General features: G+C 44.4%; 1 protein-coding gene across 1 annotated transcript in view; it reads right to left on the bottom strand.

The window, feature by feature from the left end:
• Nucleotides 1–26,067, bottom strand: part of CPPED1 (calcineurin like phosphoesterase domain containing 1) — a 113,632-nt gene that overhangs the window by 78,675 nt on the left and 8,890 nt on the right. Inside the window, exon 2 of the mRNA XM_070412957.1 lies at nt 7,398–7,616. Coding sequence (XP_070269058.1) covers nt 7,398–7,616 — 219 coding nt within the window. The remainder of the gene's footprint in view (nt 1–7,397; nt 7,617–26,067) is intronic.

The raw sequence follows: 26,067 nt of genomic DNA, 5'->3' as shown, positions 1-26,067 counted from the left end.
TGCCAGGGGTTGCCCACCCCTGCCCTAGCATATCGCTGGTCCTTGTTTTCCCAGTTTTGCCCATTGCTAAGCACCCGGAGCTTTCCGCCCCGGTGACCTCCTGCACCTGGCCTATCGTCCTTGCTATGCTCTTATTGTCTAACTGCCTACCACACACTGAAAAGCAAAAAAAAAAAAAAAAAAAAAAAAAAAATTCAGGGCCCTGTGCATTTTAGTCTAGTAGCTGCTTCTCAAACTTGACTGTCCATAAGATTCACCTGCGGATCTGTTGCACTGCTGACTGTCTCACTGGGTCTGGGCGGGCACTTCACACATGCTCCTGGCTGCTCTCTAGGGACCACCCTTCTTGTAGGTGGCTGCTAAGAGAAATGCACGAGGTTTGGAAATACATGGACTTGAGTTAGATCCTGACTCTACCACTGACATGCTGAGTGATCCTGGGATAAGTACTTACCTGCTCTGAGCCAGTTACCACCATCAGTAATAATGAAAACAACAGTGACACCTCCTTTTCACGACTATGATGAGAAGGTGAGCTAGCAACAGTTCCTGGCAGATAACAGACCTTGAGGTCCATCCTAAGCCATCTGTGGCAGGCTACATAATGGGCACCCAAAGATGTCCACATCCCAATCCCCAGAATCTGAATACGTTATCTTACATGGCAAGAGGGGAATTTGCAGATGTGATAAATTAAGGATCTTGAGATGGAGAGATTATCCTAGGTTATCTGAATGAGCCAACGTATTCACAAGTGTTTTTATAAAATTAAGTAGGACTAATAGAAATATAGAATCAAAGGTCAGAGGGAAGATGCTCTTTCTGGCTTTGAAGATGAGGGAAAGAGCCTAGTGTGTAGTCTCTAAAGCAGAAACCTTTAGAAGGAAGGCTTCTCTGAAGATCCATGTTAGACTTCTGACTTCCAGCATTTTAAGAGGATAAATTTGTGTTGTTTTAAGCCACTAAGTTTGTGGTACCTTGTCACAGCAGTCATAGGAAACTAACACACCATCTAGGAATAATGCTAGTGCAGGCTTGCCTCACATCACATAATAAAGGATTTCCTGAGGCTGAGTCACCACGTGAAAGGAAATCAGGTAACAGCTGACCACGTGGAGGTCAACACACAAAGAATTCTTCAAGGAGACTTTCCATCAAGGGAAGAATTCCTTCCACGTTTTCTGTTTGATTGGTTATGGCAATTTTTAATAAACAGGGCTGGACATGTGTGTTAATAACAAACTATACTAATGGCAGAAAGGAATCTCTTGCACTGTAATTGTATCATCCTGTTCCCACTTGTCAGCTTCCCACATAATTGCTGAAATCTAACAAGGCTCCTGGGGACAGTATCAGTGGGTCGATGCCTCAACGTCAGGAGGACCGAAGAAAGTAACCCTGGGCTTAAGACTGAAGGACTGAAAATCAATGGTCTCAATATTTATACAAATCTTCATCTGCTATTTGTGATGTGGCTTCTCCCATAGAGAAGCTTTATGAAAATATAAAATACCAGGATAACAAAAAAGATGTCTGCAGAATGAAACATGTTTTGCCCTGCATTCTTCAGCTCCAACAGCTCCTCTTAGCATCTCTGGTTTTGCATTTCCCGTACCAGAAGCTGAGCTCCGTGGAAGGATCTGGGTATCCTCTTTCCAACTACCACATGCACAGCATCTAGCACTGTTACACACTAAAAATTTGCGGATGAACAAATATTATGATAGATATTTGTAATGAAAAAACATATTATGACTTTCATTAGGAAAAGAATTACCCATAAAGTTCTTTTCCTCCAGTTTGAACTTAAAACTACTTGGCCCAAGATATTACTTATGTGGAACTGAAAGTATGCTTTCTGATTTTATTTGCCTATGAATACATGCATTTGATAATTAACAATGTGCTAAGCAGTCAAAGCAAATAATTACTTTTCTAGTGTCTGCCCCTGAATAAAAACTAAATGAGGAGGAAGCCACTAATTGCATATTTAAAAATGATAACTAGTTTTAAAACATTCTGCTTAATCTCAGACCACAACACTCAAAGAGTCACAGTCCTTTCACTGGCTCAGTTACAACCCCACAAAACAGCCCAACTCTTCAGACCAGATATAAATTCTTCTTGGGTCGCACTGAATAAAAAATACATATTCAAACCAGTTCACATTTATGAGGTCTTCTGACCAACAGTAGGGCTGATCATAAAAACCGTATCTTTCAATTTACGGGGCTTCCTCACAACCAGAGGGTCCCCAGTCACCAACACCAACCTCATTCTCAAGCTCCTTCGGGCCACAAGACTCCCTAAAGCGGCAGCAGTAACCCATTGCAAGGGGCATCAATCTGACACAGGACTCATTGCTCTAGGGAACAAGGCAGACAGGGAGGCCAGAAGGGCAGCCACACACCAGCCTGCAGAATCCCAGCTCTTCGCTATGCGGGCTCTTAACCCCTCCTACGCCACTGAGGAACTCTCCTGACACACAGGCAGGAGCTGCTGGGAAGGGGCCTGGCTCACCACCACAGGAAAACTATCCTCCCACAACAACAGACACCCAAATCCTAACCCAGACTCACAACTCCCTCCACGCAGGACAAAGGACAGTTGAAATACTGAGGAAGAAATCACTAAGAAATTATTTAAAAAATAATAATATGAAGTGATAGCAAATAGTTTCAAAACATCTAAGAGACCTGAAATCCATAAATATGTCACAATATATATTTATATGCTGTATATGAGGCCCCTAGAACCGTAAGAAATGCAAAAAAATTCACTGTTAATAACTCATTCTCCAATTGCCCCCCTTAAAAATCAAACTGCCCATGCCCTAACTGGTTTGGCTCAATGGATAGAGCGTCGGCCTGTGGACTCAAGGGTCCCAGGTTCGATTCCGGTCAAGGGCATATACCTTGGTTGCGGGCACATACCCAGTAGGGAGTGTGCAGGAGGCAGATCGATGTATCTCTCTCATCGATGTTTCTAACTCTCCCTCTCCCTTCCTCTCTGTATAAAAATCAATAAAATATATTTTTTAAAAAAATCAAACTGCCCCCCTGTGGGGCGTGTGCCCCACATTGGGAACCACTGCTCTAGCCCTTAGGGAGATTATCTCTGCGCCCTCAACCTCACTTGCCACCTCCTTCGGCAGCATGACAGCCAGTTCTCTCCAGGCCCACCACTGACTCTCCCCTTGATCCTCCGCTAGAGCTGGAGACTGGGTATTTCTCCAGGCATCCTACAGCAAAGCCCGAAAGGACAGGACCACACCAGGCACTCCTGACCACAACAACAGCGGTCAAGCTACGGGGATTTCCATCCTGGGTCTACTCCTCCAAGTTGAAGTGAACCCCTGCACCCCAGACTTCACCACGAATCAGCTTGTAGCTGAGGGTCAGCCTCGGACCGACTGGCCTAAAATTTACAAAAATTTCCGAGGAACCGTATGCCCTGGACCCTTACCCTACTCCCCTATGAGCCAGGTTTCCCCCATTGCCTCTCACTGTCCTGTTTGTGCTGGTCCCTGTCTTTTGGTCCCTGACCTGGCCAGCCCCCTCCCTTCTGCAGAACACTTACCCTATCCTTCCTCAAAGAAGTTCCTTCTCCTTTTCGTCCCAGGACTGAACACAGTTACTGATGTTCTTGTGGGATTGTTACCTGCAGGGAGATTTCATAGACTTTTCCTGGGACCAAATAAGCTGGCTAGAAGTCAACTCTGGGGGTTAACTTAACTAGAATTCAGCCTGGGAGGCCCTTACCCACTCTTTATTCTGGCTGGTAGTATTCCTCGGAGTCACCCTTGTCATTTTTTACTTTTTAATGAGCCATTGCCTTCTACCATCTGTTTGAAATTACGCCGTATCTGTTAGAGTCTACAATGACCCCCCAAGCCTTCTCCTCCTCTTATTGTGTATGCAGGTCTACCCCATACCTCTTTAACACCTCCTAAGTCCTCACTATCTCTCTCGAACCCTCAACCTAACACATCAGCTCAACACCATCAACCCCACTCTCACGCAGGACTGCTGGCTCTGTCTTCCCCTCTCATCAACTACTACACGGCAGCCCCAGCCTCCTTATACACATGGGCCACCTCCAGTCTATCCTTCCCCTGTAAGATACATGGAGGGCCCCTGTTCCAACTCGTGTGCCTTGGTGAACTTTATAACTTCCAACTCACAGAAATGACAAGAGGAACGCTCTCAGGCAGAGCCGTTCAGTCACTCCAGTCATATTTAAACAACATAACTGAACACTCATCCAACAAAGTCCCCATCTTAGGACCAGTTACAACCAACACTGTCCTAGCATATCAGGCACCTCTTTGCATCAAGAGAACACTCCCTGCAGGAAAAGTTTTAGGATATCTTGATCAACGTTTATGCAACTTTACTCTCAACCTTCCTCCAACTGGGCTATTTCGTAACCCAACAGCCCCTTTTTTGAACCCATGTGCCTCCCCATTTGATTATCAGCCTGGCCCATCATCTCAGCAACCTTCCCAACGACCAATACCTCCCAGTTCTGTTTAGGTCAACCCCTTTCCTGCACCAGCTGTTTCCCATGGCAGATTTGCAACTCTCAATTAAATCTAACTGCCGTCGACTGCCCTCCCACAGACTCACACATTCTAAATTTTGGGGAGACGGAGAGGAAATATATCTTTTTTGAGAACACCACCACTGGGGCTACACAGGTCAATCCCAAAGGCCCTTTCCAGCCCCTTATGGGGGCCACCTTGGCTGGAACTTGGGGAAAATGAGAACAAGGTCACTCACCTCTTCACCAGTGAGAACACTTTCTGCTTAAAAATCAGGAAATCTTCTTTCTGTGTGACACCAATACCTGTCTCCCAGCCAACTGGACTGGGACCTGCACCCTAATCTATCTTGCCCCAAAATAGACATTGCCCCTAATAATCAGTCCTTTAAGTTTCCTCTCACTGCTTATGCTCAGTCTTGGTCTTTTTCTGGTGACAATATGACTGAATACATTAACATAATTCAGAACAAGTAGTAAACATCTACAAGAACATGTTATGTAATTCTAGTGAGTCCCATAATACTCTATTTTTAAAGAAAAGAAACCAGACTGTCAAACCTCAGAGGGAAGGCATGGGAGGAGGTGGGTAAGAGATCAATCAAAGGACTTGTATGCATGCATATAAGCATAACCAATGGACACAGACAATAGGGGGGTGAGGGCATGTGCTGGGGGGTAGAAGTGGCCAGGGAGAGGTCAATGGGGTGGTGGGGGGGGGGGGCATATGTAATACTTTAAACAATAAAGAATTTAAATTTTTTTAAAAAAGAAAAGAAACCGGACAGAAAAATGCTAAATTCAGAATCCGATTTTCAAGTGTCCAATAAAAACAGAAACTTGCTCACTGTGTGGCCCTGAGTGAGCTCTCTAGCTGATCCTACAGTGCTGACTGATCCCAAAAACCCAGCTAACTGCAGATCAGACCATTTGGAAGTAGCATTAATCTGTCTGGTCAACTAACACCTTATCTTGGTTTACTTCAAGTCCTGCTATGACTTCTAACTCTTTTAGAAACTGAACACTCTGTGGTCACTTTAGCACTGTACAATCTCAGCACCTAGGAACCCTTGGCCAAGAGTCACCAGGTGGCCAAGGTCATAGGCAACTAAGATTTTACCTCTCTATAGGACAAAACTCACCACCTTCCTGTGAATGTGTTTCTGTACCAAGCTGCTAAGGTATTCAGCACCTGATTGGAAGTAGAGAGTCAGTCATCTGCCACTGTGCTATACAGCCCCAGACTGTTGAGGTTTTAAATTCTTGCTGCCATCAATGGCTCTTGGTTCAGAAACTGAGGCCTTAAGAAGGTAAGGAGTGTGTCCAAGATAACCCAGTGCATCAGGAGCAGATGTGGAGCTGAAGTCCCAGCCACCTGAGTCCGAGTGTTCAGGTCTTTCTCCCTCTTTTCCATCCGGCCACCTTTGTAGAGGCCCAATCACAGGACAGGCTACTTCTCTGGAGATTACATCACTGGATTCTACCTGCTGGGAGTGGATGACGTGGGCATGTGCACATTGATGAGTTTGTGTAAAATGCTAGTAAACAGGTGCGGGAAGGTCTGAGGGTTCTCCCTGCTGATTACACTGCCGGGAGAGCAATTCTGGGCAGCCCCTTTTCCATTCGTTTATCTTCCTTCTGGGATTGTTTTGCAGAGGTAGGATGGAAGACAAGTGAGCCTTGATGGGGAGAAATTAGTGCACTTTGGCTTACTGCAAAGGAACCTTGGCTTCTAAAGGTGTTACACATCATTGCAGGAGTCTTGGTTTACAAGTTAACCTCAGATGAAAACAAACACCTATAGCCACTGCAGTGTTTTCTGCAGTAGTCCTTGGTCATTGCTATTCCACTAAGCAGAGACCAGGACCTAGGTAAGAGTGGCCATGGATGGCTGCTCTGCCTCCCTGAGGGGCAGGGGCAGTTTCCACTTGCTTATATTTGCTCATTGGGCTATCAGAGAAGGATATCAGGGTAGGGGAAGGAAAAAAAGGAAGTGAGTTCTAGAAGGCATCTATTATTTTCACATTCCCGTGGGCCTCCTCGACCATGCAACATACTCTTCCTTAGGGGACCCATCCTGTTCTTCAGACCATGTGGCTGCAGCGGAGTGGACCCCACACCCTGGCTTCAGTGGGCCACGTGAGCTGGTTGGGTGTTGGTCTGCGGCTTTGACTATACCACCAAGAATAAGGTACTTTCTTTCTGTTGTGGCTTCTGTAAAAAGGATATAAACCTACAGCCCCAGGAATCACTAACTAGAGAGAGCCTACATGAGAATGAAGTCAAGCCAGAGGAAAGCAGGGCTGAGCAATGGAGAGTCCAAGTCCCAAAACAACCTCTGAGTCTCTGGATCCAGCCATACCTGAAAGCCAACTCTACCTCTGATATTTACAGTGCCATTAGGTTACCTTAAAAACAACTAATTAAAAACAATTAATCCAGTTTAAGTTAGATTTCTGTCACTTGAAACTAAAAAAGCACTAGCAAATACAGGAGAAATAAAATTGGTAGAAGAGACAATTACATTTACGGATATAGTTATCTGGAAGCAGTTCAAGTTTGTCCCCTGGAAATAAAGCAAGGTGACACGTGGGAATCTCCTCCATTTTTCATATTAAGCTCAGATCATCAGAACTGCAGCTCTGCCTAATTACTGTGATTAATCTCACCAAATTCTAAATATAAAATGAGTGTGCATTTTTCTGATGTTTGATGATACTGCAACCATCATGAAGAGAAGAAATGAGCCATTACCGAATAAAGACAACTTTTAAGAGGCATCATTTTTTTTTCTGACCAAATGCAGTAATAACTAGGTAAAGGAGAAAAGGTCACAGAGACAACTCGGATCTTACCTGGCATGGCATGGATGAGGTCCCCACACAGAACAAAGAATCTGGGCTTGGGGTTCAGCTTGTTGATGGCCTGAATGGCTTGCTCAGTTAGACGAATCTCCTGCCCCCACTCATCTCCACCATTGTCACAGTCCCCAGTGACCCAGGCCTTCATCAGTCCAAATTGTGGGTCTGCACCCTGGATGAAGTAGAATGGGCCTTTCCATTCCTTTTCCTGTTCTTTAAGAAATAAAAGGAAAGAGGAGAAATATGATTAAGGCTGCCAGGGAAAACATCCAGGTTACTGTGTAAGTAGATACAATATTTTTCTTAAATTAAGTAGGTCATTTTAATAAGCTGCTGTCCAAACATACCATTTTCCTGTCATAGTCTAGAGGATGTCGATTTATACTAATTATGCCTGGGACCTGGTGTCTCCCAAAGGCCAGGACAAACCACGTGGGCCTCCACGGCCATGCAACAAGCTATTTGTCTAAAAGCGAGCTGGCCAAAATGGAGCTCAGAGGCACAACAGCCCACTACAGAGAGGATATTAATGTTCAATAATAGGTTTTTAATTAGAATTTAAAAAACCCAACTGAAAGCTGCCAGAAGTATTATATTTAAATGACTAGGTGAAGTACTCTCAAATCTTTTAGCCAGGCTTAATGGCACAATTTGCACTGTTTCAGGGGATGTGACAGAATTTCAATTATAAAACTTGGAGCTCAGAAGTTCTGGCTATCTGGTGGGATATGCTGTGCCAGAAATGAAATGTTGAAATGAGTTAGTCGATGTGAAAAAAAAAAAATCGATGCTAACATTTCAAAGGCAGCATGGTGTGGGCATAAGTGAGGTGTGATGATGTGGGGGTGGTGGGGGGGGTGGGGGGGGCGGGGGTAGAGAGAAAGGGGATTCTTGGAAAGGGAGCTAGGTCACATGCACTGAAATGATCAGGCTTGCCTTCCTGTTGGTTCCGCTAGCCCAAAGCTTCACCAGCCACAGGTATCTACCCCTTTCTGCCAAAGAACCACGCCAGTGCCTGCTTCTTCAGAGCTGGGATGACCATTCATGGGCATGGAAGCCCTGTGGACTTCAAACTTTTTTTTTTTTGGCCACAGGATCCTTTCTTCAACCAAAACCTCAGGTGGCAGACCAATGCTGTAAACACGGAGCTGTCCCTGTCAACTGGGGTCTGGGGACGGCACAGTCTGAAGCCCCCTGATCTACAGCCCTGGTATTTACCCTCCAAGGGAACTGAAGCCCAAAGCAGTGACCTGCCTTGCCCAATGGCCCAGGAGCAATAAGTGATAGGGCTAAAACTACCCCACTATCTTAAAACTGTTTTCTTTTTAAAAATAAATTAATGTATTTTCCATGTTAACCGAATAAGTGGCATTTCTTTCAGAAGTCACGAAAATGTTATAATTCCCAAAACTCCTTGGAATAATCTCACATCTCCACGTTCGACTCATGTGTTTACTCAGTAAGCACTTACTTAGAGCCTAGTTTCCCAGGCCCCATTAGGGGTGCTGACCACACAGGGATGGACCAAGACAGGTGAGGTCTCTGCTCTCCCGGGCTTAGTTCTCATGGGGGAGATAGACAAGGACATAAGCAGAGAATTGAGCTAGAAGGTACCAAGGACTATGTGAGGACGAAGAGGGAAGCGAAGGCTAATTTAAATTGGATGGAGAGGGAAGGACTCTGAGATGGTGTCATTTAAGCTGAGATCTGTACAGCAAGAAGGAGCCAGTTGTATGTAACCTTTTAAAATCCCATGGCCACCCTCCCACCCACCATACTTAGCTTACTATCATCTTAAAGTGGACCTCTGGCTTTAGGCTTCCCTTCCTTCTTAATTCCTTTATCAGAACTTAAAGACAGCCATGCAAACAAACATAACATCTGTACATACTTTATAGAACAAATTGTATATGCATGATAATCCACCAGTTCTTGACCTACAGCTCAGAGTGTTAGCTGCTTGGTGAATCACAGCCAACCTGAGCTCAATCTGAACAAAGACTGGACGAAACCCTGGTGTATGCATCTCCCTGCTAAGGGCAGCGAGCGATTCTGCAAGATAATGGATTCAACTTGTTCACTGAGTCCTTACTATGTGTCACAAAGGCCCCAAAGACCCCTGTGTCACAATACATCTTTGCGCAGTCCCCTCCTCTTGAGTGTGAGGAGGACCTGGTGACTTTTTTCTAATAAACAGAATACGGTGATAGGATGTCTGTCCCTTCAAGAAGTAGGCTAAACCAAGATACAGAAATAACCTAAATGTCCTGCCTGCAGATGAATGGATAAAGAAAATGTGGTATATACATACATAGAGTGGAGGAGTATTCAGTCTTAGGCTGTCAAATAAAAAAATCACAACATAACAATAGCTGTCTGGTGTGAATGAATCAAAATCATACCTATTTTTTCATCAGATTAGCAAAAAAGTAGAGCATAGTTTTTGGTGTGCCACAGAATTTTAGTAATTAGCTTATGTGTGCCAGTAGATGAAAAAAATCCAAAATCAATAGTCATTGTCTCAAAAGGTATTAAAATAAAAATTTCATTATTACTTGTTTACTTAGTGAAATCTTAGATAGAATCTCAATTTTATGATGATAATGTACAAAACAGATTTGATCTAAAATGTGTGACAGCTCACATTTCACTATTCCATTTACCTTATGTACTTAATAAAGGAAATTTGTTGACTCAGGACTCTGCATTCTCAAAAGTACCTGGATTCTCTTAAGATTCCTGCTACAGAAGCTGGTGGTCTTTGGTCTCATCTTAACTTTAATAAAGGCCGAATTAAAGATATTTGAGGCCTGTAATCCTTAGTTCTAAAAGGAAGAATCTTTGGTATACATCTATACTTCCCCCAGCCCCTCAGAAGGGCAAATTTTTATATTATGAGAATAAATTAACATTTGCATTAAATTATTTCACCAAAGTCCAGAGTTACCCGCAGAGCAGGGCTTAGGCATTAGTTAGCTGACATCTACAAGAGCCGGGAGAGAGCTGCGATGCTTTCCCTTCCAGGGCAGGGCAAGCGTCTGTCCCGGGAGGAGCCCAGATGCTCTCTTTAGACTCCCTGAAGCACTGTTCTGGCAGCTCAAGCCATGGAGTTTGGATGTGCTGAGGTCCCTTCCTAAAGCACCCTGATACACCCTGATACAGTAGAAAAGACACTTAAGGATCCAGTAGCAGGGAGAGGGTTGTGTTGTTTTTTTTCCTAGTCAACTTAAGTATCAGACTGTCTGGTTAAAGAGTAAATGAAATGCCTGGAAATGGAGGCTAAGGCGGAGAGAAAAAGCAAGGATGACAGTGTGACAGTGAAGCAGGCTGCACTGGGGCTCAGAGGGCGGGGCTGGGCCGACACCTCAGTCCTCAAGGTGTGGCCAAGGAACCACCAGCAGCATCACCACCTGGAAGTATGTGGTAAAGGCAGAATCTTAAGCCTACCCCAGAGTTAGAATCTGCATTTTAACAAGAGCCAGGTGATTGAATGCAAATCCAAATGTGAGAAGCACTGGCCTGCAATTAATTAAGGAACTGCTTTAACATGTTCATAAGACACAGAAGTAAAGTGATTGTTGTTTCCCTAAATTGAAATAATGGCTTGAAGGATTTCCTTCTTGTTGTTAGTGGTAATGTTTTTACGGTTTTGTGTTGTTTTGTATATGTTCCTACTCATTTTTAGGTCCCTGCCTGTGCCCAGCTCAGGTATTTGGTCCTAAACATTTCTTAGTATTAATCATTGCTATCTAATCATCACCTTTTAAATTGCCTGTACAGTGGGGCCTTGACTTACGAGTTTAATTCGTTCCGAGACCGAGCTCGTTAAGGAGCTCGTTAACTCAAATTACTCTATCAACTCAATGCAAAAAAATTGGCCGAGAGACAGCTGGTATCTCAAAAAACTCGTTAGTTGGACACTTGTAAGTCAAGGCCCCACTGTACTACTGAGCTAAGTGAGCCCGTTTATGGCAGCCCATCCTGGAAGGCCAAAGGCTTACCTTACAGAAGCCTACCTTTTCCCAATGAAGAACTTGAAATTGTCAGTGATGGAAGGGTTCCCAAAGTTACTTTAACCAACCCTCTCATTTAACCAGTGGGGTATACTGAGGCCCCGCTAGGGATCTTAGTCATGGCTCACGTTCAAGGTCACACAGTTAATAAGCAGCAGCTTTCACTGTTTAGAATCTCAGTGCAGCCAGGCCAGTCTGAAGAGGAGAGGGCCACAAAGAAGATGGAACCTGCCTGAGCTGCCCGGAAGTTGTCTACCTCCACAAGGACACTTTTGTCTCCAAAAAGTTTCCTTTGAATGGAACATTTTGGTAAATAAGAAGACTGGACACAAAGATAATGCTGGCAAGGCCCCGAACAATTCCCTGGTACGCTGTGATGCTCACAGTTCCTGCCAACAGCACAGGGCTGATGCGGAGTACAGGCTGGGGGCCGGCACATTCATCTTCTGTGGGATGCTAACTGGTGATTTCTCCAGAGATTACAAACTCCAAATCTTTGGATATGATCTGGCTAGCAGATGTGTTCTATTTGGCTCATACAGGGTTTATAAAATTTCAAATTTGTTGCCAAGGTTTTTAAAAAATATGTTTTTGATTTTTTTAAGGGAGATAGAAACATTTGATCGGCTGCCTCCTGCACGCCCCCTACTGGGGGTCGAGCCTCCAACCTGGGCATGTGCTCTGATAGGGAATCGAACCGGGAAACTCTTGGTTCATGGATTAATGTTCAACCACTGAGCAACACTGGCCGGGCTGTTGTCGCCAACATTTTTAATCATGAGTTTCACATATACGCCTGGCCTTGTGATTTCTCATGGAAAATGGCCATATCAGGCCCCAGAGGAGTGTGCCAATGTCTGGCTGGGGCTGAGCAGTGGCTGCCCCTTTAAAGAGGCATGTGCTTTCAAATTCACCACAGTCCACACCTGGCCCAATTCATCACCGAACCCCTGTAGATATCTGTAATGACAAGCCATTTATCTACGGTAACCCTTCCATTTTGCTCAGTGAAGTGGAAGAGGAAACCAAGCAAGGTCAAGAGTAAAGAACTTGATGGAGATCAACAAGGGGCAGAACCAGGCCTAGCATGCTCCAGAGCCCCAACTTCGGGGCAGGTGACCACAGAGGGGAAATTACAGAGAACTATCCAGCTAGGAATACTGAAGTCTGTCCAAATGACAAGCCAGAAAAACAAGCTCTGAGTTGCCACCATAAATTAGCATAATTTATTGTTACCATTGCCTAGATCAAACAGTTAACATAGCCTAAATCAAAATTTTAAATTAATTCATTTTTCAAAGAAAAAGTTGGTCTTAGAAAGAACTTTGATTCATCCATCGTATAGAGAACAACAAAATTTGGCCACCGACTGATAGAGATTGTCATAGTAACCACTGTTCAAAATTAAGGGATAAAAAAAAAAAAACACAATGAATTTGGGGTGGCATTACACTATGGATAGGAAAGGCTTCTGAGTCTTCTTAAAGCATGATCAAGTGCAAAGCAATTGCATACAGAGAAAAATCTTAAACACCTTTAAAAATCCACACAATGCCTCATCATTAATCCTTCCTATGAGACTATTTATGTGCCAATATCCTGTCTGAAAGATAATCAAATTGTAATCACTCTTTGCATTTGCACTTTTAATATCATGAACTAAATGTTTTTTCAAATTTGTCTCTACCAATATATTTCCTCTCATTTTTATTATACCTTTTGGGCATATTTGTCAACTGTTAATGAAAGCTAACTTTTTAATATATACCAAGAATTAGAAATTTCATTGATCCTTTCGCTATTACCAGTTAATCAAAGACTAACTATAATAAATGTACTCCCCAAAGCAAATGAATCACTGCTTTCATCATCCAACTAGGAAAAGGCCGATGGGAGTCAGTCCTGTCATTAATACCTAATACTGTAATAATTTATGCTCTCATGATGTGCTAAACCTTACTTTATAGGCAACTTCAAATCCGTCAAGGTGAATACAATGATAATTCAATATTTATAAAGAAAAGCCTCGTTTTCTACATCTAGTTTGCCTTTTGGAAGACAGACTTAAAATAATAAGATACTGTTAGGAAGTTTAATTAGCAGGCAGTCTGGTTAACAAGGTTGCTGTTGTTACAATACCACATTATTGCACTGTAAGAATATTTCAAAATTCAATGTTTTGGCTCCTGTTAACTTATCTGATTCAAAATACATGAATTGGGACTATAGGGGCCATACTTCTCCATTTGACTAGAAGCCACAGAATTAACAAGAAAGTGGAGTAGAATGCAGTTTTTTTTTCCTTCTGGACATGTTCAAACTCTCAATTTGTCCATTCAGCACTTTAAAGTCAACATTCCCACAAGCAAATTTATCATCTTTCCTTCAAGACTGGCTTCTTCTCCTGATAGCCCAGACTTTGACACCATGGTCCCAGTCCATCAATCTATAGATGTTAGGGTCATGTGTACCTTTAGGCAACCTGTCCACAGCATCGCCCATACTCATCCATCCTCCCCATTTGCAGCGGCACCACCTTTGGCCAGGTGTTAATCACTCCCACCTATGGCTACCAGGACAGCTCCATGCAGTGCCCCCAGGCTATCACAACCAGTGTGACTCTTCCTGAAACCCTTACCCATATCATCAAACTCCCTTGTTAAAGGGCCACATCCCTCTAATCTTCATGAGAAAAGCCCCAAGTTTGCTTTCGCTTTCTAGTATAACGTCCCTGGCATGTGGGAGCCATTCAGTAAACATTTGGTGAAGGGATAAATGAGGGTGGCAAGGGATCCTCACTCATTACGGCTATTGGGGCTCAAACGTAGCCCAATAGCCCCAAACTTCCCCAGCTGTAAAGATTACTGTTTCCACTAGTCCAGTGGCTCTAAACCAGGGATGATTTTGATCCCCAAGGGACATCTGATGTCTGAAGACATTTTTGGCTGTCACATTGGGAGGGGGATGGAGCTTCTGGCATTCAATGGATAGAGGGCAGGGGTGGTGCTAAGCATCCCACACTACACAGGGTAGTCCCGCAACAAAGCACAATGCAGCCCAGTGTCAATGCTGAGGTTGAGAAAGCCTGCACAAGACAGCACAGATGCCTCCAAATGGACCCTTACCTGCTCCTCAAACACAACCCATGCTTTCCCACCCCTTCCTCCAGGGATGCTCTCCATTCTACTGACTCTTTTCCCCACTGAGGTTCCATCAGTCCTTCCCAGCCCAGCTCAGTCACTACCTCAGCCACAAAGCCTGTCTCTCTCCCTTGCAGCTCTGCCTCCTGCCCCATTCAGCAGTTTGTTCTGAGTACCCACCATATGACAGGGGCCACACTAGTCACTAGGCATTCAACAGTGAGCAAGGCCACAGGTCCTATTCCTTAAGACCTTACAGGATAGAGAGGAGATGGACAATGAACAGGTCAATAACTAACACAATCACACCAGTGCTCCATGTGACCACAGAAATAATCAGGTGATCACAGGCAGAGCGACCGGTGGGCGGGAGAGCTCTGGTTGGCTGGGGCAGCTAGGAAACAGGGGAGCTGAGATCTGAAGGATGAGAAAGCCAGGCTGGCGGAGCTGTGGGGATAATCTTCAGGAAGATGGTAGCAGGTACCCAGACCCTGAGACTGGGGCAAATGGTAACATGAGGTGGGATACATCATACCAGGACGTGAGGGCTTGGGCAAGGGCTTAACATCTCTGGGCCACTTTGGGCCTCCATCTCCTGAAGCCCTAACTTGGTCCCAGTGTAGCCCAGACTCTGAGGCTTGAGTGCCAGGTTCAAATCCCATTTCCATCCTTTACCAACTAAGTGACATGATGCAGTTCCCTCACCCTCTCTGTGCCTCAGTAAGTCTCCTTAGCTATAAAGTGAAGAACTGATGAGTTCATACATGTAAAGCATTTGGACCTGGCACACGATAAGCAGTCAAGTGGGAGCTTCTGTTTCCATGACTATGACTCATGGGAACTCCTACCCTTGTCTGAGCAGAGAAGAGCTATCAAACCTTACCCACTTCTTTAGTATACAGGATGAGGCAAAAGTAGGTTTACAGTTGTGAGTATGTGAAACAATATTTATTCTTGCATTATTATTTATTATTATATTCTATTCTATACAAAGAACTGTAAACCTACTCTTGCCCCACCCTGTATATACACTCACACATACACACACACACACACACACACACACACACACACGCTTTGGCCTTCACATCTTTTCCTTCACATATCGTGGATATTGCTTTGCTTATAAAACAGCAAAGATGGGTAGCCTGCAGGCTTTCTAGCTAAAGAACAAATGCCAACAAAATGCAATTTCTGAAGTTTCTCACAGTAGCAATCTGCACAGTGAATCACTACCTAAATGTCTTCGGCAATATCCTTCATCTTCTCTGGGGACTAATCTGATTGGAATGGTAAACAAAACAAAAAACATAACAAAACAATCCTTCACCACTTTGGGACTCTTTCTGGTTTGACAACCCAAATGTCCCAACTGTAAAGCTGCCAGAACTCAATGCAACAGTTAGGAGTGTCTTTCAATTGTGGTTGCCTGGGCTGGGAGGGAGGGAGGGGGTGACCACTAAGTGGTGTGGAGTTCCTCTGGAGTGGTGAAAATGTTCTAATACTGACTGGGTTGCACAACTCTGTGAACAGAATAAAAGCCATTGAATGGTTTGCTTTAAAAGGGCAAACTGTATGGTATGTGAAGCTGTTAAAGAAAACAATTATCATTCAGGACCCCCTTCTCCTTAAAAATAACTAACTATAACACCAATATCCTTAGAGTCTCCAAATCATATTTCCTAAGTACTAAGTGAATTTACTCAACTACTCTTCTCTTCGCCTAAATGCATCCAAAAGGTAGTCTCTCAGATACACAAAAGCTTCTGAGTCATGGCTTGGCTGCCACACTTGCCATTTGGGAAGGAAGGGCCTGCCAAAATCTTATCTGCAGCCCTTCAGAGATGTAAGAAAGCAGATGGGCCAGGACAACTTGGCCAGGAGGCTTTCGGCATCACTGGCTTTGGCCAAAGCTGATCTAGACAATGGCTAACCCGGGAAGAAAAGGCATTTCCCGAACCTCTCTCACTTTTCAGAAGCAGATCTCCACTTGGGTTTGCCTGACGTGGGTGGATGTTAGTAGCTATGACTTTTTCCCACCATTCCCCACGTTCCCCAAGCTGCTAGCCCAGGTGGTGCATCGGGGAGAATTGGAAGAAGGCACTCTCCCTGGGCAGAGGCAGCCCTGCAGGCACAAGGCTGGGCAAGCAGAGGCCCTGGACTTAAGGGAAGACAATTCTTCCTTGGGTCACATGCAGCTCTGCGGGAGGGCACACCCCTGATTACAAGAACATCCTTCAGGTGATGTCTTTGAATAATTCACCAACTGCAGAGCCCCAGGGTGGTTTGCAAGGGTCCTATTGATTGGTTCAATATCCTGGTTTCTGTTTTGTTTTGTCCAAAGAATACATGGTGTGTACAAGCAATGGGTTAGGTGGATATACACATGTGATCCAGAGGTAGTGTATTCACTCTTTCATACTCATTTGTTTATTCATATAACAAATGGCCACTGAGTGTACCCTACTGCTAACACTGTCCTAGTCCAGGCTTCCTGCCCTCCAGGAATTTATAGTCTAGAGCAGTGGTTCTCAACCTTCCTAATGCCGCGACCCTTTCATACAGTTCCTCATGTTGTGGTGACCCCCCCAACCATAAAATTATTTTCATTGCTACTTCATAACTGTAATTTTGCTACTGTTATGAATCGTAATGTAAATATCTAATATGCAGGATGTATTTTCATTGTTACAAATTGAACATAATTAAAGCATAGTGATTAATCACAAAACAATATGTAATTATATATGTGTTTTCTGATGGTCTTAGGCAACCCCTGTGAAAGGGTCGTTCGACCCCCAAAGGGGTCGAGACCCACAGGTTGAGAACCGCTGGTCTAGAGGCAAGAAAAGACATCAAAGTCACTGGAATAAATACACAACTATAAGGGAAAGAACGAGTGATGGTGAATGACAGGGGACCTCATTTAGAATGGGAGAATCAGCACAGGTTTCTTTTAAACTGTGACCTGAAGAATGAGAAAGCACAGAGAGAAAAAGAGAGGGTCAGAGAAAAGCCATGTAAAGGGGTGATGGACCCACTTTTTGTTTCAAAGAGATGACTCTGAATGCTGCACAGGGAATGGATTGGAGGGGAAAGTGTGGACACCAATGGCTGACCGAATTGTCCAGGTGAGAGATGGGGTAGTTGGAGCTGAGAAGAAGGTGGACAAAACCCAGGGGAGCTCTGGAGGTTGAACAGACAGGACTGTGGAGGGCTGGGACATGGGGAGGAGGAGAGAAGCTGAGGTCAGGAATAACTCCAAGGCTTCTGGTGGAACAGGTGAACTGGGGGAACACTGGGAAGGTGCAGGTTGAGGAGGAGAAGGAACATAAAGAGCTCTGTTCTGTTCCAGTGTGTTCTGGTGGCAAAGCCAAAGGCTGGGAGCCAGAAGAGCTGCTGCATTCTCTTCCTGGTCCTCCACTTATCAGTCTGAAACCTGAAATCAGCAAAGAGCCACAGTGCCCTCATGCAGATGAAGTCAACACATACACCAACACGACTGCACCTTAACACAGACCGAGCCACCCCTCTGCCTTCATTTTACAGATGAGGACCTGTGGCATTAGCACTAGGTTTCTTTTTCTTTCAAACAAGGCTACCTGGGGGGTTCGGGCATTCGTTCACTCAACAAATATTTCCCAAGTGTCTGACTGCTCATCAGACTTGGTTCTGAGAGTGGCCGGCAGTTCTGGGGCTCCTGGAGTCTCCAGCTGTCTGGCACCAGGTTATTGCGCCTTCCTCATCGGAGGGTTTGGCAAAGTTAAAAATCATATATTGCACAAATAAAACGTTGTCACTTAGCCCTCTCGGTGAAGAAGATGCTCTCTGAGCCACCACCACTAGACTGATGTGAAGGGTTTACCAACACTCCCCATGCCCTCTATAACGGCACAGACAGTCCCTAGGGCACGCTGAGCCCTCCCATGCTCTATGCCCCTCTGCCCCTGCCCCTCGAGGAGTTTGCTCAGTGTCCACCAGGAGTTGTCCCCAAATCTGTTTATGCCAGTACTTTAATTATACATGTAAACCAGAGAAATAGGAATGTGAAAAGGGTTGTGTCTAATAAAACCAAGACGGGTCCTTTGGGAAGACTTAATAAAGGCAAGCTGGGGAAAATAAAATACCATTGAATTAGGTATTAGGCAGACAAGTCTAAAAGGTTTGAAAAAGAAAGTATAAACCTAGAAGCATTCTTCACTCAGCGTGCTCTCCGAGTGGTTTTTAACTGACTACTCCACTGGAAAGAACCCAAACGGGAAAAGATTCCTTGTGGGTGTTTATGCGAGAAAGGCTACGTGGCAGCCCCATCTACAAACCCACACTCCAAGGCACATCCTTGGCTCCACCTCAAAGATCGGTAAATGAATGTACATTTATAGTTTACATTAAAATGAAATGTTAAAAGAACGTGTGGGATTTTTATGATTGCCCTCTTGAACTAAGTTTGTCTACTCACTGGCTAAATACCAGACGTCTATTGTAGTTTTAAAAAACTACCTTACATAAAAGTTAACTCACTATGGACCTAGGCCGAAATGGAAGAGCGTAAACTACAATACTCTTAAGAAAACACAGGAGCATGATTTGGAGTTAGGCAAAAATGTCTTACATGTGACATAACAGTACAAGTGATACAAGAAAAAAAGGATAATATGGACTTCATCGGCATTAAAAACTTTGGAGCTGCAAATGTTATTGTGAGAAATGGCTCACCTGTCCAAATTTCAGATGACGGACTAGGAAACAGAAGCATGGTGAAAGGGGAGGGAGGGGCATGGTATAGGATCACACGTGGGAAGGAACATAGCCTATTTATTTAGACGCTCCTCTAGTTCCTCATGGGCTGAGTACTATTTGGTCACTATTTCCTAATAGGTTGCCTAGGTCTTGCTGTCTCCCATTATTGGGTTATTTTTAAAAATGGGCTGGGGCCTTTTCTAGTCTCCACCTTCCTTTGTCTAGGGCAGTGGTTCTCAACCTTCTGGCCCTTTAAATACAGTTCCTCATGTTGTGACCCAACCATAACATTATTTTCGTTGCTACTTCATAACTGTAATGTTGCTACTGTTATGAATCGTAATGTAAACATCTGATATGCAGGATGGCCCTAGGCGACCCCTGTGAAAGGGTCGTTTGACCGCGAAAGGGGTCGCGACCCACAGGTTGAGAACCGCTGGTCTAGGGGAATATTCCTAGGACATGTACTATCAGCCACATGCACAGCTCTCATCCTCTCTCCCCACCCCCACATCCTGTTTGCTCTGGGGAAATTCAATAGCCTCCTGGTGCCCTGGCTGGTTTGGCTCAGTGGATAGAGCATCAGCCTGCTGACCAAAGGGCCCTGGGTTTGATTCCGGTCAAGGGCATGTACCTTGGTTGCAGGCTCCTCCCAGGCCCGGGCCCTGGTCAGGGCTCCTGCAGGAGGCAACCAATCGATGTGTTTCTCTCACATCAATGTTTCCCTCTGTCTTTTCCTCTCTTCCATTCTCTCTAAAAATCAATGGAAAAATATCCTCGGGTGAGGATTAACAAAAACAAACAAACAAAAAATAAATAAAGGTGATTAAAAGCCGCCTGGTGTGCACACGCTGTTTCATTTCTATGAAGATAAATCAGGCATGTTTCTTACAAATTACCCACTCTTTGTCTTACACTGATTCTATCTTCATTAGTGTTCTAAGACCTGTTGGCTTTCTTAGAGGAAGGGAGGAGACTCTACACAGGTTCCTTCACTGCTGGCTTCAGAGCAGATGGGGTGGTAAGAAGCACATCTCAGGGATGGCCCACCCATTTCTCCTCCATTGGCCCATCGTCCTTGTTCTGCTCATGTCTGTCTAACTGCCTAACACATCCCCTCAAGGATCTTGGCTCTGCATTCTTTCAGGGAAAGGGGGTGTCGGCAAAAATTACTGCTTCCATACTGAATGTTAGGTCTGATCAAATAATTGAATCGATACCCACTCCCCTGGGAACTGACCTTTAGGCTACTTCACAATGGGCATTCCACTTGCGTAGACCATTACCTCTCCCCTCCGGACTTTCCCAGAATCCGGACCTGCACAGAGAATTCTCCGCCCAGAAAAAGCTCGCCTAGAGTCCTTTAAAAAATTTATAATCCCTTATGTGAGAATAAACAAGTCATCTTTTCTGTCAAAGAACAGTTTAGACCAGTGATGGCGAACCTATGACACGCGTGTCAGAGGTGACACACGCACTCATTTTTTTGGTTGATTTTTCTTTGTTAAATGGCATTTAAATATATAAAATAAATATCAAAAATATAAGTCTTTGTTTTACTATGGTTGCAAATATCAAAAAATTTCTGTATGTGACACGACACCAGAGTTAAGTTTGGGTTTTTCAAAATGCTGACATGCCGAGCTCAAAAGGTTCGCCACCACTGGTTTGGACAGCCGCCATTTTGGGCTGCGTGACTTGGCAGCCACCACTTGGCTGCATGGCTGGCAGCTCCCCTGGGGGCTGCCATCTTGAAACAGCAAAGGCCAACCCCTCCCTTTGAATCAGCCAATCAGGAAAGACTGTGTGCCTGAGCTCCAATCAAGAGCAAGGGACAGGTCACCTGCGCCAGGTATTATAAATCCTGAGCAGACCACCTGCTCGGTGAGCCGCTTCCAGACCATGTGTGCGCACCCTTCTACATAGAAGTAAAGATGATGGCCTTGCTGCCTGGCTCCCGAGTATGTTTTGTTCTACCAGGACCCCTGACTTGGGGGGCTCGCCTTATTTCTAACACTTACCAATTTGGCCTCCTGATCCCTCCTTCGGTGACCCTAACACTGCTAAGACCACATTCCACTTGCTAAGACCATTATCTCTCCCCTCTGGAGTTTTCCAGAATCAGGACCTGCACAGAGAATTCTCAGCCCAGAAAAAGCCCAAAATGGCCTCATGCGTTCCTCCTTCCGGACCCTAACACTGAGGAGGAGCGAAGGTTTCTCTCAGAGTCAAGAGATCCTTGCTCTCTGTCAGAGGGGTGATGAGACCTAGGCATGGAAGGAGGTGGGCTTGTAACCTGGCGGAGACAAACTGTGTTATAATATTTAGTATTATTGAGCAAAATTAGAAGAGCAAGAATCACAACAAATGGTCTGGTAGAAGGAAAAAACATTTCAGTTCTAATAATTCCCTACTGAAATATAATGTTTCTTTATTGGCAAAGGTTCATATGTACCTTCAGTATAAAATTTTCCTTCATAAAGAGAAAACAAATCCTTGAGGCATTACAGGGCCTATTGGAATGACCTAAAGCGAACTCTAGGTAAAAAAAAAAATTTCTTAAAATTCAAACCCTAGGAAGGCTGTCAAACCCATCCTACCAAAAGATCATCTATTATTCAAAGTGACAAGAGGGTATTAAACACAAACATAGGCTAGTATATCTTCAGTTCCCACCATTAAAATCACCTTTTTTAAAGTAATTAAGTACCTGGTTAAAATATCACAATATATAATTATTCCATTAATTTCTAGAACTTTTGCTTCCTAGGCAAATACAGAAAAAATCTTTTTACTTTTTACATAAAACTTTTTCCCTGGAAAAGGTCTAAACACATTCTGTATTAGCCTACATTAGATTCACCTACCTATAATTTCCTCTTAAGATTTCTCTTCACAATCCTTCTAATAATGTTCACAAATCTTTTATTCATTTAGCTTTAGAACAACTTAATTTCCTAATTATTTCAATAATGCATCTCCATACTTCATGCCTTCTATTACCAAAACCATATAATTTCTTTCCAATTAGCTAGAATTTTTAACTCTTAGACCTTAAATTTTAGGTGTTAAATTAAGTACTTAGCATTTCTCAGATTAATAATACATTCACATTTTTAAGGATATTTTTCAAATAAAATACAAGACATATCCAAATAGATTCAAATCTATCCTCTAGATTCTCCATACAAAGCAAACTCTGATTGTTTTGTTACAGAATTCACCAGGCGACTCAAAAATACACAGGAGTACTTGGAGGTCCAGGATAAACCCATTTATTTTCAGACTAGTGACCCAGTGCACAAAATTTGTGCACATTAAAAGGGAATTAATTAGAGGAAATATTTTAATATTGCTTTTTGCCTTTTCTCTATAATAGAAGTGTCAGAGATGAAAGAAAATTAGTAAAATGTATATGAAAATCCTCCTCCTGTCAGAGTCTAGGCCACGCCACGGGAACCAGAGTCAAGTCTCCGCCCACCCACGTGTACCTCAAAATCGCACGAGACCCAGACCCAGCCGGCCCCACCCCCATTGGGCTAGATCCAGACCCAACCAGCCCCACCCCCATCAAGCCCCGCCAAGTGGGAGGCATGGGCCGGGGAGCATGCCTTAAGGTCCCCTGGCCTGGGCCAGGGGGCACGGCCTGAGGTACCCCGGCAAGCCCTGCAGGTGGGGAGCATGGCCTGAGGTCCCTCAGCCCGGCACTGGGGCGGGGGGGCGTGGCCTCAGATCCCACAGCCTGGCGCCGGGGCATGGGGCGTGGCCTCAGGTCCCCTGGCCCGGTGCCGGGGACGGGGGCACAGCCTGAGGTCCCCTGCCCTGGCCCAGTGCCACAGAGCCTCAGGTCCCTGCTGATTGCTCGTTAAGGCTCGCTACAGGAACTCGGCCTCTGCTGTGGGCACAGCCATCTTGTGTTATGGAATCCCTGTCTCCGCTAGCACAGCCATCTTGGTTATGGCACGACGGTCAATTTGCATATTACCCCTTTATTAGGTGTTTTACATGGATTCAGGGGGTCAGTTCTCCAAATCCTGAGTAAGCCAATATGGAGGAAGCTTTCTCTTTATACCATTTGGTTTCTTTGTTTCCTATCTGTTTCCTAACTACTGGGCTTTTGTGGTGGGCTTCCACATCCCCTCCCGAGTCAGTTAGAAGGAGGAAGTTAGATTGCATCTAAATGCCTGGTCTGGGTGGTGTCAGTGACCTCCCCTGTAGCTAATTCTTTGTTTATGGCCCCTTTGTAAATTGGGAGGAATTAGGAAAACAGGTCTTGCTAGACCAGACTGTGGAGAAAGGGGCAGTGACTTAATCATAGGCCATCAAGAATGTACGTTAGGTTACTGGCACAGATTCAGATTGCAACCCCTCCCCCCCCCCAATGTCTTATTTTCCCCATCAGTTTCAGTAGCCTGTTATTTCAAAATACCTAGGTATTTAAAATATACGTATTTTTTTACTATTTAACCCAGGAAACTCCAAAGTTTTAAGTTACCAAAAACTTTGGAAAACTCTGAAAAAGCTTTATCATATAACCTTTACTTTTGTTATAACAACTTTGAGATTTTAAAGGCAATTATTATTATTATTCTTTTAAAGCCAATTATTATTATCCAAGGCATTTTCTTGGCAAATTTTGTAACAGGGATAACTCAGCAACCTTCAATGGCTTTAATGTGAAAGTACTATTTTATTTTATTTTCCTTTATAAAAACAGGAATGCCCCTTCACTGCTAGAGGGTACTACCTTCTACAGATCTGTTCATCCCAGTGTTACAGGCAAAAACAGAACACTGGGGGCTAGTTATGGTTATGGGAAATATTAATCATGCTCTGCTAACCATGATTGCCCTTTCTGGTCAAAGAAAGGACATACCAACCTGGCTGGGAGTCCTATGCGCCCAAGACCTGGGAGTCAGCCTTGGAATGTGGTCCATTCTCATTCAAACACTGCCCATTATCATGGAAGCATTAACCTTGTTGCCCAAACAATGCAGTCCCAACCCAGCCTGTATAGTTTACTTCCCCAAATTTGTAATCCCTACTTCCCCATGTAATCTTTGTCCCTATATTCATAAACCAGGGAAGAGCAAACTAAAGTCCCCAAAAGATAGAAAGCTAAAATTACATTACAGACACACTGACAGAAATCTCACTAAGAGTTTCTGGTGGCTGAGGCCCTGAGAGGGAGAGCAGAAGAGTCCCCAAGATTAAGAATTCTTGGCAGCTGCTAAAACATTCCTGTCATCTCTGTCACAAAGACAATCCAAAGAATGGCAGGAGATACATTTGCAAATCATATACTTGATAAGGATCTTACATCTACAATATATAAAGAGCTCTTGCCGAACCGGTTTGGCTCAGTGGATAGAGCGTTGGCCTGCGGACTCAAGGGTCCCAGGTTCGATTCCGGTCAAGGGCATGTACCTTGGTTGCCAGCACATCCCCACTGGGGGGCGTGCAGGAGGCAGCTGATCGATCTCTCTCATCGATGTTTCTAACTTTCTATCCTCTCCCTTCTTCTCTGTAAAAAATCAATAAAATATATTTTTTTTAAAAAAAAGAGCTCTTACAACTCAATAATAAAAACACAAATAACCTTACTAAAAACTGGCCAAAGGATCTGAATAGACAGTTCTGCACATGAAAAGATGTTCAAGGAGAGACCAAGATGGCGGCGTAGGTAAACACCGGAGACCGCTGCCGCAAACAACCATTTCAAAAATACAACTAAAAGACTGAACGGACATCACCCAGAACCACAGGAAGGCTGGCTGAAGAGAGACTCTACAACTAGAAGGAAAGAGAACAGCAAATCGAGGCTCAGAGGCGGCGCAGTGTGGAAAATACAAAGGTACCGAGGTGCGCGCGAAAGCGGGCTGGTGGCTGAGGGCGCGGTTGTCGTTTTCTGCCGGGAGTGAGTCTCAGACTCTGGGCTCCAGATCCGGGCGAGTCTCTAGGGACCCAGACTCAAACGGGAGAAGCGGGATTATCCGGCATCAGTTGGGACCTGAGGGCAGCTTTCTCTCCGAGGTTTGCAGCGGCTGCCGGGGTTCTGAGAAGCAGAGCCTCTGGGAACGGGACTGAGCGTGGCCATAACTGCTCCCTCCGCCCGCCCTGTTGAGCCCGCCCCGCCCAAAACCTGCGCACAGCCATTTGCCGATCGCCTCAGGCAAAGGCTGGATTAGCGCCTCCCCAGAAGGCAGACGTTTTCCATACAGCTGATTTCCACAGCCAGCCGGCCTGGTGGTCAAACCCCTCTAGTGTTAACTACAACAATTAAGGCTTGGCTAGAACAAGACTGCGCACAGAGACCACAAGGGGGTGCACCAAGAAAGCATAAAAGATGCGGAGACAAAGAAACATGACAGAAATGGAGGATATGGAGCTAAGAATCGCAATTTTGAGGGCTTGCCATAAATTTGTGCAGAGCCTCACGAAAACTAATGAGACCCTCGATGCTACGATAAAGAAATTAGAAAGTAAGCATACACGGACTGAAATAAAGAATATTATACCCAATAGCAGACCAGAGGAGTACAATAATCAAACCAAAGATTCGACAAAAAACACCCAATTGGAAAAGCAAAATGAAAAAAGAATCCGAAAGTGTGAAGATAGTGTAAGGAGCCTCTGGGACAGCTTTAAGCGGTCTAATATCAGAGTCATTGGAGTGCCAGAAGATGAGAGACAGCAAGATATTGAAAACCTATTTCAAGAAATAATGGCAGAAAACTTCCCCCACCTGGTGAAAGAAATGGACTTACAGGT

This window comes from Myotis yumanensis, unplaced genomic scaffold (assembly GCF_028538775.1).
Source record: "Myotis yumanensis isolate MYYU_CA2020_CCGP unplaced genomic scaffold, mMyoYum1.0.hap1 SCAF_4, whole genome shotgun sequence".
NCBI classification, from domain to species: domain Eukaryota; kingdom Metazoa; phylum Chordata; class Mammalia; order Chiroptera; family Vespertilionidae; genus Myotis; species Myotis yumanensis.
The sequence above is the reverse complement of the archived record's forward strand: the minus strand, read 5'-3'. Positions and strand labels throughout refer to the sequence as shown.